This window comes from Pholis gunnellus (assembly GCF_910591455.1).
Source record: "Pholis gunnellus genome assembly, chromosome: 24".
Taxonomy (NCBI): domain Eukaryota; kingdom Metazoa; phylum Chordata; class Actinopteri; order Perciformes; family Pholidae; genus Pholis; species Pholis gunnellus.
In genome coordinates, this window is record NC_136551.1 from 5,083,496 (window position 1) to 5,100,973 (window position 17,478).

At 45.8% G+C, this 17,478-nt stretch overlaps 1 protein-coding gene across 1 annotated transcript; it reads right to left on the reverse strand.

Annotated features, from left to right (window-relative positions):
- Positions 1-1,399: 1,399 nt before the first annotated feature.
- On the reverse strand, positions 1,400-17,429 carry LOC306715451 (sodium- and chloride-dependent GABA transporter 2-like). The gene is made up of 15 exons (XM_079185827.1): positions 17,385-17,429; positions 10,386-10,630; positions 9,774-9,908; positions 8,413-8,553; positions 8,215-8,305; positions 7,986-8,118; positions 7,463-7,597; positions 7,253-7,356; positions 6,777-6,901; positions 6,288-6,400; positions 6,046-6,183; positions 5,831-5,933; positions 3,997-4,097; positions 2,628-2,798; positions 1,400-2,539 (listed from the first exon to the last, which is right to left on the reverse strand). The coding sequence occupies exons 2-15, from the start codon at positions 10,597-10,599 to the stop codon at positions 2,444-2,446; spliced, it is 1,800 nt and encodes a 599-aa protein (XP_079041953.1). The 5' UTR covers positions 10,600-10,630; positions 17,385-17,429; the 3' UTR covers positions 1,400-2,443.
- Positions 17,430-17,478: the final 49 nt, after the last annotated feature.

Consider the following 17,478-nt stretch of genomic DNA (forward strand, 5'->3'; position numbering starts at 1 on the left):
GTCAAGACAGACCTTCGGCACTTGTGTGTGTGTGTGTGACACGCCATATGCATGAGAGTATGTTGAGTTCATCCCCATGCGTGTACACAGTAAGGCCTGTTAATGCATGGGGTGAAGTGTACTGCAGCTGCAAACTAGTGGCGCTGATTCAGAGCAAAAATTAGGCAACTTTCCACAGCATCTTTCAATGCTACACTGAAACGACACACACACACACACACACGCGCACACACGCTCTGGCTCATATCCCTCCAATGTCCTCCTCTCCCTCCCTCTTCCTCTCTCCTCTTTGAATCTCACACACTCAGCCCATTGGATCGTTTTTAATCCCCATCATCTAAAAACCGAGATGGATGCCAAAGCAACCATATGGACATAAACCTCCCCCGTTATCCACACACACACACACACACACACACACACACACACACACACACACACACACACACACACACACACACACACACACACACACACACACACACACACACACACACACACACACACACACACACACACACACACACACAATTACACAGTAACCCGGATCACACGTGTAAAGCAGGCTGCATACAGTATTGAGCATCAACAAAACAAGTTGTGTGTGTGTGTGTGTGTGTGTATGTGTGAGAACCCGCGTGCCGAGCCACGTGTGTGGGGACCGGCCCACTCCCTACGGTGGCTGGGAGGGGAGGGGAATCCAATACGGTTAATTGACGGGCCGAGCCTTTTACATAACCGCCATGCTCTATCTAAGTGGTGGTGTCAGAACCCCCCCCCCCCTCCTCCCCGAGCACTGCAACAACTCTCCCTCCCTCTCTAGTCTCCATGACTCCCTCTCCTCTTCTGCACACACACACACACAATCCCTCTGTTGCGCCATCTCTCCCTCCGTCCTCTTCTATCCCTTCATGGATGTTAAACCAGTAATTCCCATCAGGATGAAAATGCTTCAGATGAAGGAAACGGCAATCACAGCGCTTGTTCTCTTGATGGTTGAGCGGCTAATGGAGTGTGTGTGCTCTCTCGCTTTTTCCTCCATCCCTCTTTCATTTCCTCTCTTTGTAGAAACCAGGTGTGTGCTTAGCATCTGTTATCACGGCGCCGAGAGAGAGAGAGCCACCTCCCCTGGGCGACAGCTAGCCTCCACCAGGTTTACGCTGTTCTGGGGAACACACACACACACACACACACACACACACACACACACACACACACACACACACACACACACACACACACACACACACACACACACACACACACACACACACACACACACACACACACACAGCTTTCTTTTGCAAGAAATAACAACACAAACTCTTTTATCCACAATATAAATATATATTCATATAAAAAAAAGAAATAAAAGATACATAGAGAAAAGAAACTAAAATATAAAAGAGGCACGTGTATACACCTGGAACCAGATGGGCATTAAATTAATCTCAGAGGAGCATCCGATCAAAAACCTGATCCAGGTACGAATGGCAGTGCAAGGAAACAGCAGTTTCAAGTTTGTTAAAGGAACTAGTTATCTTCAAACAGTTTAAAACACCCACGCTCACCCAAGACATTGCTCATCCTTCTGGTGTTTTGAGTTCCTCTTCTGCATGTCACAGTTTAGGACACGGTCATGTCCTCTGCGGAGAGAGTCGCGTTGGAAGTGGCAGAGTTATCTTCTCACTAAAAACCTACTTTAACCTTTTCAGTTGAACGCAACATGATTTTAGTCCCGTCAACGGCAGCAGCAGCAATATTTCAATGTTGTACTAATACACGCAGATTCAGCCACTATGACGGCGCAAAGAGGTTCTATTCTTCAATTTAGCAAAAACTGCACTTCAAAACTTGTGCATTTCAGAATCAACAACAACAACAAATCACAAAAAAAAAGTTATGTTTTGCCGATACAACTCTCGCATTACATGGTCTGAGGGTAAGGCCTGGTTTTGAGCCATTCAAGCGCCACGATATGGCGATCACAGATGGTGAAGCACGTACACGTCCAGACAAATCACTGTACAACACACGTCTGACTCACAGAGTCATCGGCTATTCAGTGGAGAGTCAAAGTGAAGCATGCGGTGATCTCTCATAGAGAGTAGAGTCGAGGGCCAGCTTCGTCATTAATGCTGGCAAAACAAAAGAAATACAAAACATCTAAGTGTTGTTATTTAGCTGCGTCCTGAGCCTTGGATGGCTACAGAGGCTGCTGTTACATGGTTCACAAGTACAGTGACTCAACTAGTGCATAAAAGAAGACACTTGAAGCTGAGGAGGTTAACGAGATCGAGGAGTGTTCCAGAATAAGCCGACTCGAGTAACCGGTAAACTGGGGGTAAAGTCAGCTGGAGCCTCTGAAGGAGCCACCCTCACGGGCTCTTGAGGCCGGATTTGCACCTCCTCCTCCTCCCCCAAGTGAGACCCCCCCCCGACCTCACAGAGAGCTCGGCTTCTCGGTCAGGGGCAGAGCGGGGCTGTAGGGGAGCGCCAGTGAGGTGCCTTTGGCGGGGCTGCACAGACGTTGGAAGCGCTGTTGGAGGGGGGTACAAAAAAGAAGTCAGTCGATTGTTTTACATCACATTACTCTTGTGTGTTTTTCGTTTTAAAAAAAATCTAACCTGCGGCAGGGTTCCCGGGGTGGTGGCCAGGGCGTAGACGGCCCAGATTGGAAGCAGGGAGACGGAGGAGAAAGTAAGGAGCCAGCCCAGCGTGGTGGCCCAGGACGGAGCGACCAGGCCTTTCCCCAGGCTCAACGGAGACCAGCTCACCAGGGAAAACACAAAGGTAGCCTGCGGGCACGAACAAGGAGGAGTGGGTCAGTGAGCACATCGGGTTGACACAGCGATACCGGAACAATCTGGGCTCAACCTGTATGACGGTCTGAGGTCTAATACCAGAGATGGGCAAAAATACATCAAAATGTATTTTGATACAAAATACAAAATACCCCCAAATAAATGTATTACAACAAAATACAAAATACAAAATACTGGTGCCAGAAAATGTAACAAAATACATGTATTTTGTATTTAAAATATAGGAAATACTTTTTTCTGGATTTTCTGTTTTCTCACAATTTGGTCTAGCAGAGCATTCAGGTTTATATAATGTACACAAAGCTCTGGTGAACCCCACAAACAGGAAGAACAGTCACAGAATGTCAGTGTAACTAAGCAAAGCTATTGAAAGACAACAACTTGATTATATATATATATATATATTAATGGGACTTAACAGCCCATAAACTTTGGCTTTGTATCAACAAGAAAATATTCATCACATATGACATACAAGCTCCCAATCTCCCTCTTCCTATAGCTAGCTACTCGACTGATAAGCTAACTTGCTAAACACTGGCTATGCACTAGCCTAGACAGCATGCTAGCGTCATTAGCATGTTAGCATCGCTCACTAGCATGATATTATAACCATCACCATGTATATACAATAGGCTATGTAGCCAGACCCAGACATGAAGTATACATCAAGCTAGTTGACATCTGTCACACTCAGATACAATATTTAACTTGACAGACAATCCGCTGAACTTGAAGATCTGAAGACTGAACTCGTGAACTGTTTTTTGATTCGTGGAAAAAGTATTTTGAGTATTTTAAATACAAAATTACTCCACTCTAAAGTATTTTGTTACAAATTACATTAGATTTTGAATCGGCCCTATCAAATACAAATTACAAAATACTCAAAAGTAATTGAAATACGTATTTCAAATACAAGTAATAGAAATACTGCCCATCTCTGTCTAATACCAACATGTTCAAACTAAACTTTAATCTCACTTCAGTGTTTTACTTTTTCCTCTTGATCGTGATTGCCGAGGGCACGTTTTCTTTGCCACGAGAGGCAGGCCGATTGACAGGCACATCGCGCTATTTTAAATGAAATGTGCGTACTATTTCACAGCACACTTAAGGGTGGGAAAGCAGGTCAGCGGGGGGGGGGGGGGGGGGGGGGGGGGTCACTCACAGTGCACACGGCCGGGGTCAAGTACTTCCAGCACAGCTTGAAGAAGGGCAGCGGCATGTAGCCGGTCATATGCTGGATGTTGGCGTTGAAGCGATCAGCTCCTAGTGGCCGAAAGAAGAACAAGGTTTGGTTTACGACTGGTTTGTTGACTTTAGTTGGAATAACTTTTTTTTTTTTGCTAGTATCCACCACTTAAAAAGGAACGCACTTGAAAACAGTCTTGAGCCTGATAGTAGTAGCAATGGCAGTGATAGTAGCTACACACGATAGCTGTAGCAGCTACAGGAGATGTAAGCTAGCTAGTGGCAGCAGTAGCTATGTAGCTAAAAGTCGAAACAGGAAGTAGCTCTAAAAGAGTGTAATCATTTAAAAGTTGACGTTGGTTTTCACTTAATAAAACTGCAGAAATGAGCATTTATGATGATGGTCAAAACGACAAAAAAATAAGACCCAGGTTGTTAGAAATATATACTATTAAAGAATAACTAAAAGCTGCCATGGGTAGCAGCACTTCTCCTGCTATATGTATTGACTCTCTGGAGTAGCAGCAGTTCTACGGTAATCTGAAGACATTCAATGCAGACTTTGAACACGATATGGAAATGTTACAAGAAAGAAGAGGACGGTAAAAGTGTGTGTCCCTTTTCTAAAATAACCCGACCCGTGGAGTGAGACGTAGCCAGCAGCAGAGGATTGTTCGTGTACGTTGGAGTGCATCAAAAACTGTCAAACCCCACAGTCATAAAGAGTGGGGGAAAGGTGCACTGGAGTCCTGACCGCTGTGTTACCCAGTCCACACACACACAAAACCCTCTCTGCACTGCTCACCTCCTGCTGGGAGAGCCATAAAAACGTCCTAATCATATTCACCAACACACACTCTGCTCATCTAATTGACTCATTCGCGATGGAACAAAGTACATTTTGTATTTGTCATGATGTCTGTACGTGGCACATCTCGCTCTTAAACAAACAATGTTTTTGGAGCCCCAGGTCTGGCTCGGATCGGGGCTCCCTGGGGCTGCCAGACTGAGACCGGGAGGCGACGGGGCCCGGGGGCTGATTTAGGGCCTGGAGGAGACAGACAGGGGCCTGGCGAGGAGCCAGTCTCCTTACAACAGTGGGTAGCTGCAGCCATGTTAATATACTGTCTACTGACTCTAAGTGGAATGTAGAGGGAGGGGAGGAAGTGGGCTGTGTGTGTTAATCAGATTATAGGAACTACTTTCATTAGTGGAGTGATAAAAAAAAAAAATGAGTTTAATTCTTGGCACTGTTCTGCCTTTATATTTCATGTGTGTACTGACAGCTATCAAACTAAGATTTATTTAGCCTATTGAGCTTCGACAGAATTTAATTAAATTCAGACATGGAATGGGATGGTAGGACATTTCTTTAAATATGAAATGAGTCTGCAATTAGAGGAGCTAAAGCATTTGGTGGGACTGTAGAGGACAGGAGACAAAGAAAGGAAAGGGAAGTATAGGCGATGAGGAAAGGAAAGGAAAAGAAAGGGAGAAGGGAGGAAGGAAGAGAATAGAAGAAAGAAGAGGAGAGGAGAGGAAATAATATAAAGAAAGAGTGAGAGGAGAAGAGGAAAAGGAAAGGAGGTAAAGAAAGGTATGGAAAAGAGAAGATGGTGAGGTGAGGTGAGGAGGAAAGCACATTAAAAGAAAGGAAATGAAAGGAGTGGAGGAGAGGTGGAAAAGGAAATAAACAAAAAAAGTATGACAGGAAAGAAATTGAGGGGGAATGGAAGTCAAATGGAAAAGGAAAGAAGAGGAGAGGACAGGCAAGGAGGAAAGGAAAGGAAGGGTGATGGAGAGATTTGTACCGTAGACCCAGCCGATAGCGACAGACTGGAAGATGGAGAGAAGCAGCAGGCTGGCTCCACTGCAGGAGAAGTGGTCGTAGATCTGGAACACATACAGACCACCCTGCGTCGTGGTGGACACAAACAAGCAAGAAAGGAAGAAAACGCCATTAATTATCATCACTAGAAAAGCTAATTCACGGAGAGGATCGTCTTCATCCTGAGTGGGGACCTACCGGCGTGACCATGACCAGTCCCACCAGGAAGCAGACGACACAGATGAATAGCAGCAGCAGCTCTCTGCGGTGGCCTCGGCGGATCAGATGGGGGTACAGGTCAGTCATAGACGTCATCAGGGCCTCCAGACTCACAAACTGGGTGACGGAGAGGAGACGGGGTCAGCTTTACCGCGCGCACAATACATCTACGCCATCGCGAGGGATTCATCAAAACTCGGTGTGTGTGTGTGTGTCTCTACCTGTGTGTCCAGCCCCAGCATGATGATCATGAGGAAGAAGCAGACGGCCCAGAGCTGGGGGACAGGCATCATGGCTACCGCCCTCGGGAAGGCAATGAAGGCAAGGCCGGGACCTGAGAGGATGAACCAACAAAAAATATAACAGTAAGTACATGTTATTCTAACATAAAAGCAAGACGTAACCAAGTATCACCAAAATACGTATTAAGACATTAATGGTCAGCTGAATGAGGTGTTGCTGGGTATTTTGTTTTTGATACAATGAAGACATTTGTTAGGGACTATTTTTAGTAGCGGAGTAGTACAGATTAATAGGTTGTGGCGCTTTATGGCACAGAGGATTAGAGTATTTCAGACTACGCAGACAATACCAGTTGGTAGGACATATTCAGTATCGGTTTTGGTCTTTTAATGGGATTTGTTGACTATAAAAAACAAAGAACTAAACCCTCAACACTCTCCGTCTCCATCCCCCCGACCCCGTTTCACCTGACTGCACCACGGAGGCGATGTCCACGCCCTGCTCTTCAGCCATGAAGCCCAGCACCGAGAAGATGGCAAAACCCGCCAGGAAGCTGGTGGCGCTGTTCAGGAGGCACAGGAGGAAAGAGTCCCTGGAGGGTCCACACGAACAAAACTCATTTAGCATTGTAGCGAGACACAAACTTGAAGAAACGCATGGAGAAGAGTGCCCGTAACAGAGCTCTGGCTTGTTAGTGTACATACAAGCCAAGAGTTAAGTGCTTGGCTCTTTCTGTGTGTGTGTGTGGGAGTCCTAGAGTGTGGGAAACATGGCAGAGAGAGCTGTTCTCTAAGGTGTGGCTCCATCAGTGTGTTTTCTCGGACCATTCCAGCCATTCCTTCTGGGAGCCACCTGACCAGCCGGGGCTTACATCCTGCAGTTCAGTGAATATGGCCTGTCTGAAGTGGAGAGGAAGGAGACGCGTGACGTAAAGGGCTCTCACCTATAGCAGTCGTTGTTGTATTTGTTGTAACTGCCGAGGGCTGTGAGACTTCCCAAACCGATTCCATATGAGAAGAAGATCTGGGTACCTGCATCCATCCACACCTGTAGAAAGAGAGAGAAGCGTTTACTAAAGCCAGAATGACGTCCCTGCTGTCTGTAAATCGACTTGACTTCCATGAGCTCTCATTAAGCGTGTGTGTTTTTGTACCTGCGGGTCTGCCAGGCGGGTGTGGTTGGGCTTGAGGTAGTAGATGATGCCCTGGGTCGCTCCGGGCAGGGTGGCGCCGCGCACCAGCAGCACAAACAGCATGACATACGGGAAGGTGGCCGTCAGGTACACCACCTAGAATGTACACAGCGAGGCAGGGGATGTGGTCAGGACGGCAACCGGGGACAGAGAAAACAGCGGGGGCAGGCACGCGGCTGTGATGTCCTCAAAACAGAGCGGACATACCAAAAAGAGGGAACCCTGGAAAATCTTAAAGCCTGTTGACAGATGGTGGCAGCCGCACAACAAACAAATCCGACAAAATTGCTGCAGTGGCCGGCTTCCTTTATTTCATTTGCCAGCCAAATGAAATAAAGGACAGAACGACGTCTGTGTTCAGGTTCTCGACCCCTTTTTTTTGTGTGTGTGTATTTTGGCAAATTCACACCATATATAGTATGCCGAATCAGCTATTAGCAGCTCTTGTTTGTAATGTATTCGTGGATGTACGGATCCCGCTCACCTTTCCGGTGGACTTCACTCCTTTCCAGACACAGAAGTAACAGACGAGCCAGACGAGGGCGAGGCACAGAGCCAGCTTCCAGCTGATCGGGCCCAGCTCGTCTAAACTACTGGAAAGACGGAGCACCTCACGCCTAACACACACACACACACACACACACACACACTGCTGTTAATTTATAATCAATAACACAACAAAAAAAAGTGAGAAACCAAGAAGCTACACTCACTCCCAAAACTCAATGACAGGGGAGGTGGCGTTCTCAGGCAGGCTGCTCCCATTGGCTGTCTGGTTGTGGTGGTCGAACAGCACGCACGCCTCTGCAGGAGAACACACACACACACACGCACGCACAACATTTTCAATTTGACCCGGTGGACTCAAAGTGCATCGACAAGACGCCTGGAACGTTCCTGTTGTTACCGACCAGTGTTCCACGTGTTGTTACAGTGCGACCAGGGCAGCACCGCCTGGAAGCTGTAGGACAGGTAGAAGAGCGCCCAGGCCAGGATGACGATGTAGTACACGCAGCCGTGCAGGATCATCACCTGGCTGGCGTAGCCGAGACCTGCGGGGGACAGGGAGGAAGATGGAAGCGGTGGATCCTGGTGCGGTGATTTAACACAAGCAGATCCGAAGGATTACGAGTGGTTGGTCACAGTAACACCTGCATAAATTCTATTATCAGATCACAGTCACTGGAGTTCCAGACGAGCGCGTCCATTAAGTGAGACACTCGACTCGCGGCCCACATCAAGCACATCTCCATTAAGAGTGAATGATGGTCTTGTGAGGCCTCGAGTGGGTTAGAAAGTGTGGGCTGTTTGCCGACACAAGTGGCTGTTTGTGGCGTCCGCTAATGAAATTCAGGCCTCTTATCTGGTGATGGCGTATTAATTGAGCAAGCCAGTGAGGGATTCCTACAGAAAGCATTTCTTTCTTTGTCTGCGTACAGACACGTATAGGCGAGGACGTGCTACATATTTTCACACGGACAGGCCGGGCAACAAAATACCGGCAAAACCCCGCGTGCGTGTGCAAATGTGCATCTGCAGGCCATATGGGCCGAGGGCCAGAGCAGCGCATTTTTGTCACTGACCAGGGTAAAATAAAACACATATTCTGTTTACAATGTTTTTCCCAGGTGGTCCAGCTGGCGCTGCTACTGGCCTCGGCTGCACCTGCACACCAAATGGACTTTGAGGTGTTTTGTGCTTGAAAGTTGTATGTTTCTAAGTTTCCTTTTACAAGATTTTTAAATGCAGGAGTTGTCCTTGTGACTTTAAAAGCGTGGTATTCGTGCTTTTACTGAAGTAAAAGATCTTCTTGCATCCCTGGTATTAATCACAGACACTGGCTCAGTGGGTAGCTCCTCCTCTTTCTCATTTTTTAAAAATAATCAGCTGTAGACCGCTGCATTGTTCTGCTATACGTACCGCGCACTGTGCACCGAAACGTACACTCGTATGGTGCTTAAGTGGCCTCAACCTGTGCACATAAAAACCAGACGTGACCCCTTGAAACGGTACAGCATGGTCGACCGCTGCCGTTTGCACTCATGTCATTTACCCACGTCTATTGTGCTGCACCTATAAATAAATACAGCCGGGGAGATCGACGGATCAAAGTCCCCCCTAGTGCCTTTACTGAGAACAAGGAGAGAGAAAGTGACAAGACAGATGTTGGCGAGGTTCCATCTATCTCGTAGGTTTGCAAGGTAGCTCCAGAGCCTGGGTACGTGTAACAATGTGCGACACGTCATCGGCACAAGCTGCGGATAAGCCTTACCTCCAAACAACGGACAGATGGTCCTCCAGGCGCTGACTCCTCCCAGGCTGGTGTACTGTCCCAGCGATGTCTCCAGGAGGAACAGGGGGACGCCGCACAGCACCAGGAACAACAGGTAGGGTATAAAGAACACACCTGGGCACACACACACACACACACACGGTTCTATCCTTGTGAGGACCTTCACTGATTACATTCAACCCAACATCTAACCCTAAAATAACCTTTACCCCAGTTTAAATTAAATCTGAACCACAAAATGAGCCCTGTTATAAAACTGCATTCATTAAATTAACCCTCACTTAAAATCCCAGTCGACCATCTGACCTGATAAAAGTAGTAAAAATCGGTGTAATGGACAGATTTTGGAGAACTTTTATCATATCACAGGAGTGAAAGTACGATCTAACAAACACCTTGGAGAGGTCATCCCCTAGTTTTAGAGGATGAGAAAAAGATGGAGGGGGACAACAAAAAGGAAAAGATAAGGGCAGATAACACACAGAGAGCCAAGAAAGAGGGGAAAGAGAGAGAGAGACAGAAATTTACAGAATGTTCTTCACACTCTAAAGCTGAAAGTCCCTCTCTTCTTCCCTATCCCACGCGCTTTACCTCCTCCGTTCTTGTAGCAGAGGTAGGGGAACCTCCAGACGTTGCCCAGGCCGATGATCTGCCCCGCCACGGCCAGGAGGAACTCGGCCTTGCTCGCCCACTGGCCCCTGGCGTGAAGGCCGTCCTTGGTGGCTAATTTCCCGTTGGGGAGGATCCCTTGGTTGAGTTTATTCAGCAGCGGGTCTCCTTGATGCGGAGGCAGCTGGTCGGCCATGACTTGTTCGGGCAGAGACACCCACACGCCCCTGAAGAGAGGTCAACACAAGCAATTAGGAGGGGAACGAATGAATGTAAACAGACGCAATCGGAAGGCCACACAAAGCACGGTTCACCCACATCGTTGCAGCCGGGATTGTGCGACAAGACCTTGGGGGTCCTTTCTGGCAGTTGGTTTGGCTGCCTCACTTATCTGTGATGTATAACTCATGACGAGTAGTCCATGGGCGTGAAGTCCTTTATCTGTACTCTGCAGCACTCTCAAGGACCAAGTTTGACTACTTTTCGCTTGTGCATTTGGCTGGAGGCAATTTCTCTCACCAGAAATGTGTATTTGTGTGAAAGAACACATATTTTCCCAGCAGACATTTCGACATGTCATAGCCAGCGCAGATATATGTCATGGAAGGAATGGAATTTCTTTTTACTTGACTTTAGAAGGCATTTATTGATAGTCAGACTTAAACCAGATGAATATATATTGATGTTTACAAAATCCAATTTAACTTATTGTTAGTATTTTGTCTCCTGTAATATTTCACTAATGGTTCTATAGGGATCTTTGGTCAGTTGATAGTATTTCTTTTCACATTTTTGTCATTTTATTTCCATTATTGCTGCAGGGGTTGCTGATGAATTTTCGTTATATTATTGTGTTATTATTGTGAACGTGACCTCGGTCACACTGTCTCATTTCCTCCACATGGTTTCCTGGTGTGGCCATGTGTACACAATGCCGAATACAACGACCACAAGCCGCGCTTTGTCCGCCTCCTTTCACTTGACACTTTGACTGACCGAAAGAAGAAGAAGAATTATGACATTGTAGCAACACATGGGATAAATCACCGGTTCTGTTGTTGCTGTTTTGCGGAATACACACGTAACGGTTCCGTGGGACCGGTTATGCTGTCCGTTCGGATCTAAACAAGAGAGGCGTGATGAAGTAAAACGATGCTCTGTAATAGATACCTAAAATAAAAGCTGACAATTTGCACATTCGTCCTCACTCGGTGCGTCGCATGAAAGGATAAATTGCAGAGAATTCGACAATGCGTTGCCTACCTCTGCGTTTCCTGTCGGTCTCCACAACGCGAGCACCCCCGTGTGCAGGTGGCGAAATGGTTTGTTCCAGTCAAGGGAACTCTGTGAGAGGCTGCTGGGCCAATATCCAAATGTATAGAGGGACTATGATTGGGCGCAGCCAGTCGCGTGGAAGCGTGCCGGTGTGGGTTACTCAATGATAGGTTATGAAATTACTTGTTTTTTATATAGAGCTCTGATAATAACAGATTATATCACAGGTGATAGGTAGTATTAAGCAGATCTTCTACATTATGATGTTTAGACGTTTGCATGGTTGCTGAAGATTGTAAAGATGGAATATAATAAAATGTACAGGAAATAAGTAGATGGATTGTAATTCCTTTTTTTTAAAAATCATATACATTTGAATCGAATATTATAATACAAATATATGGCCGGGACTATTTTGCAATTGCAATACATAACAATAATCACTGTCATCACTTCCAAGTCAAAATCAGCAGACACAACTTTATGTAGTCACTTCTTAGAAAAAGCAGAGTTGAATTCTTTGCATTTTTATGTAAAGTACTTAAACTCGAGTAAAGCAACAGCCTCCGGCTCCCCATTGTGGACTCTGTCCTGTAAATAGTCTCGGCGACTTAACCATTTAGGCCACCTCGCGCAGCTCTCAGCACATTTAATGGGCTGTGTCATTGCCTGTGCTCATTCAGCTGAGCATTTATAGCCATAGTAAAAAAAAAAAAAAAAAAGGTCCAGGCTCCATTTAGCACTCTGCTCCAAGGACTTCATTCAGAAAATTACATTCCACTGCATAGCCATATTAAGTTATATTAGTGGGTATATAAATCACATGCAAAGGTGTGCATTGTACTCATGCACACATGCCTACCAGTGTTTCAGCGAGGACGAACACCACTTTTTAAAAGTCACACAATTCTAAAGCCGATTACTCGGATTTCAGGGTCTTAATTATTCAGTGTATTCTACGCTGCATGTGTGCCTTTTGTCTCTACATCTTAATGTTTCACATTACAGCAGGAGGACTCAACAAATGGCCACTCTTACCGTCTGTATTCGCTGCATCAATTCATCAGAAATAAAAAAAAAAACGCAGCCATTGGAACTGGAATTGAAGATCAGCCTTTATGTAGATGACACACTACTTTACCTACGACTGCCTCCAAGCTCCAAGGAAAAGCTGGTTTTGATACAGCCTCAATCAAGCTTAATAAAAGATTGACTGAGTTGGTAAAATGTAGCTTATGTCTGCAATTAACTCCTTTTATGAATTTGTGTCACAATTTACTTTTGTCTCCCTCATTAGGCGAGAAATTCCCCCCCCCCAAAAAAAATCTAAAAAGTTCAGGGTCAAGCGTCAGGAAGTGGTAAAAAGTCATGCAATCATATACAATGTGCACATTCCTCAACCACACATGTGCACCCCATTCACATACTCACACAGCTTACATGTCATCTCTCAAAATGCAGATTCTTTGCTTCCCAGGGGCCAAATAAAAACACCAGCGGTAAGGGCCCTTCAATACAGTCGCCATTGTTCTGTCCTGACAAACCTGTAGCCCCCTGTAAATGTGGTGCCACGGCGTGTAACTCAGACCAGGCATAGCCATACACATTTACTGCGTGCTTTACGGCTGCTTTTATTGGTGTCTGGCATCCAGGGCGAGGGCAGTGGGCCGCTGATATACAGTGGTACGCATTGTGAAAGTCCTCAGGCCTGCATCCATCCTGTTGTGAAACGGCAAGGTTTTTCAAAACTTTTAGTGGGAAGCAACATTGCAGCAAACAGAATGTCGCAAATATTCAGCTTCGATGATGAACGTTGTGATGATTATGAACACCGTGTACTGGGCAAAACACTGTGCACACGTTTTGGGATTAGTCAATAAGATCATCTGAGAAGCGGAAGGTCTCGGGTTTAACTATGGTGTCCAACCGAATGGTATATGAATGACATTCAGCGTACAATAACATCACCATTCTTGGTTTTTGCGTGTCATTTTGTACTGTGTAGCCTGTGTACTGACTGCATTGCAAAGGCATAATGCTACACTCGCAGCTGCCTTGCTCAAAAGCCCCTCGACACAACGCGGATGTTTGAACACATGAGATCATCTATTTGATTACAGTCTGCCAACTATCAGACCAGAAAGCTGAGTGTAATTCAACATTTGGAGGATAATTCAATCTTTCTTTTTATGCACTCAGACCAGAACACATTCATCTGCAGCCTCAGCCTTCGGGTCAAACACGATATTTAAGTGGTCTTCTTGCCTTGTTTGAACCCTTTGAAAGAGGAGTCCCTGATGTGGGCTCTAACTCCTTACCTCCTTCCCTTACTCTAGTTCCCATGTCCTAAATAGGTAAACATTCCTGTGGCTTTACCCCCTTCCTCTTCAACCTATGAGAAAAACATACCTTGTAAAAGAGGAGTCTCTCAAAAGCAACCTCTGGCCTTACGTCCACACTGTACAGGGCTCCCCTGAGGCTTGTGGTGGGCCAGATATTCGGTGCTGATAATCTGTCCCGGAGATTTTATGGGAATGTTTTGAGGGGCAATTCCCTACATGAGTCTTTTAACCACAGTGGGTAGTCCCGTGATGTGTTAGTGCAGCTTTCACAGATTTGTGAAACCCCCCCCCCCCCACCCACCCTCCCCAAATCCGTACTATCATATCATCAAGCACGTAAACTTTTCCCCCCTTTTGGACTGAGCCAGGCTAGCAGTTCCTGTCTTTTATGCTAAGCTAGTTAGCGTGCAGAGAGTGGTTTCATCTTACTCACAGCAAGAAAGCAAATCAGCATATTTCCGAAAAAAATCCCCAACTATTCATTCAATATGTTACCGACCACGTTCTCCAAACACTCACTCATGCAAAGCAGAACAACGTCTGCAGCACAGAGAGTCCTCTTGACACAACTTCCGCAACTAAAACAAACAAAATACACCGAAAATGTAATTTAGAGAACGCTGTCTGACAATCGGGCTCCTGTCTGCACTTTAAATCCCCCTCATGGATCCAGATTATGGTGGTTTTATTAGCACCATAATCAAGAAGCCAGCTGCCTGTAAGTACAGTTCATCGAGTTTGAAATGAGCCCCCACTTGTTTCTAGGCAACAATGCACAAAGTTGTGATAATCACACCTCTAGTAACACATATTATTTGGTTAAGTATTAGATCATGCAAAAAGAAAGTCATTTTTTTTTTACCGTTAGGACTGTCCTTATGCTGAACTTACCTCGGTTCACGTGGCGACTCACTCAGCCTTCAATGGAGCCTTAATGAGACGGATTAATTAAGACCCCGTTCGCCCGGATCTTTTTGACAGAGAAGTGAGTCCACCCTGTCTCTCTCTCGCCCATCCAGCCTTTGCCTGTGATGAAACAGGCTCTCTGGGAAATCGAGGCAAGCTAAACAAACCCGGATTCCCGCTGCTCACTGAGCCTGAAGCTCGGGGCTAAAGGATCATGGGAGTCTCAGACCTCATCTCGTTTGACATGTACCGTCAACCCTTCAGCAACATGAACACTGGTCACTTTGTGTAAAGCAACAATGTTTGCAAAGTTTAACATCTTGCTTTGCCAGTGTGACAAATAAATGTAACACTGCCGCCACAACGATACATTTGACTTCATAACGAGTTGCCGTTGATACACAGTGTAATATTTGATACAGCTTAACTTGTACCAAGCGGTGCAAGTATGATTTAGCAGAAAAAAGGAAAAAAAAGAGTGCCAGGAAGTCAGCTGTACGGCGATGTGAGGCTCCCAGACATTCACACTCTGGGCTGAAGTTGCCCCAGGGAGGAATGCAGCGCTGGATTATCTCAAAGCATCAAATAATAAGCCCCCTGTCCGCCACCACTGACAGCAAACACAAAGACTCCCGGCTTTCATCCCAGTGGAGAATAAAGGACGTGAACTAAGCTCTGCAGGAATCTCATTTCGGAGGCAAGTTGATGAATTAGCGGGATGGAAGCTGCGATATTAAACCAACAGAAATATGAATTTGATTAATTTCCCCTGACTAGTACCCCACCGTCACGCACATGGCAACGTTGTGGGGTACCTGCAATGTAATTATATCATAACAGGCCATTGCATCCATTATAACCCGGGTTGATTTTTCTGCTGACTTGACAGCTCTCACCGGCGAGGTTTTGCATTCCACAGCCAGCCGTTTCATACGCTCGGATGACCTGGAGACTTAATTGAGGTTAAGCGCCTCAGTCAAGGGGCTCTGAGGGCCACACTGCTCCACTGGGGATTGGTGGCGAGGGGGGGCCCCCCTTGATTCTCTGACAAGGAAACAGGGAAGCGTGTTGTGACAAACCTATTTTGATGAGAAAAAGAAAGCAACACGTGAAGGGAGGGATGATAAGATCACATCCTCTGTACTGTATGAGGGTGTGTGGGCGTTTTAACGACCCAAGGAGGAGTTCACGATCTACAGTTACACACAAATGAATTACAATAGAATACTTAACAGTTCCTACTGGTACTTAAATGTAGATAGAGTGGAGGAAAACAAGACGGGGGAGTAAGGGAGTAAACTGGTAAGTGTTTTATTGCTATTTTGTTGTTTTTACACTTTTGGTGTTCGGAAAATGAAGAGAATTAAAAACAACTTTTTATATGATTTGTGCTGTGATGTGAGCGAGCGCAGGCCAGGATACTGAATCGCAAGCACAATGATTAAACCTACAGTAGAGAGCATCTTTGACACACACGTTTCCCATTAAGTGACCACATACCAGTTCCCTAATGAGAGGATGACACATACACAACTCAACACCCAGCCTCCTGCAGCTGTATTAGCTAATTGCGCACAGCTACGGTTCATAAAGACAGCGGCATCAGGTTCCTACTTGACGTACTGTGGAACTACGTGGATCATGGTGACTGTTCAGTGCTGTTGGGGGGGAAACTGGGCCCATAATATTGGTTTTTAGTTATTCATTTGAGGCCTCCTGCCAACAGCCCATCAAAGGGGCAGATTGCTCTACGCCGCCAAAATCCCGCCACACTGCGATGACAGAAAGGGGCATTTGCCAAATCCGAGTAGCTGCCTCAGCACTGTGGTCGGATCACACGAAAGGGTTGGAAACATCTGCGGTCCGATTTGGCAGGCGTTGCAAAAACCATGCCGCTAAATAGGGACCACGAATAAAACACAAGTGCTGCAACACAGATGACCTCACGTGGTCGTAGCACAGGGAGGGGAAGTAGGTCTTTAGGTGAATAAATGAACCAAAACGGTTCATTGTGTCGCATAAAAGTTCTATTCTGTGACCCGTTTTGACCCCGTCAAAGAATCAGAATCGATCAAATCCAAAACGATAACCAACCCCAATTGCCGTTATTTAATCTGTTATATGCACCTGTATCCTGTTACTGTTGTTAAGGATCAGACTCCTGCTTCACATTTTTGCTGTGTCATGCTGATGTGTGCTTAAAGCCAGAGCACAAGGAAGTCATTCACCCCACTACAGCATAGAGTAGAGGAATGTCATACAAATCCATACATGTTGATACAAGTTGATTGATTGCGTTAAAGTGGTGGAGATGAACTACGGACATTTCTTGAGCATTTCTCTTTTGTGCCACTTTGTACTTTGTACTGTAAAATGAATTACAAAAGTACACAAATTAGTTGAAATTGGCACACACACACACCTGCATACACACAAATATAAATATTTTAAACCCTACCAGTGGAAACGTGACACTGCTCTCGCTGTGTTCTCCTCAGGTGTTGGATCAAATTGGTGCAGGAACCGCAAAAAAAAAAGAAAAAAGAAAAAAG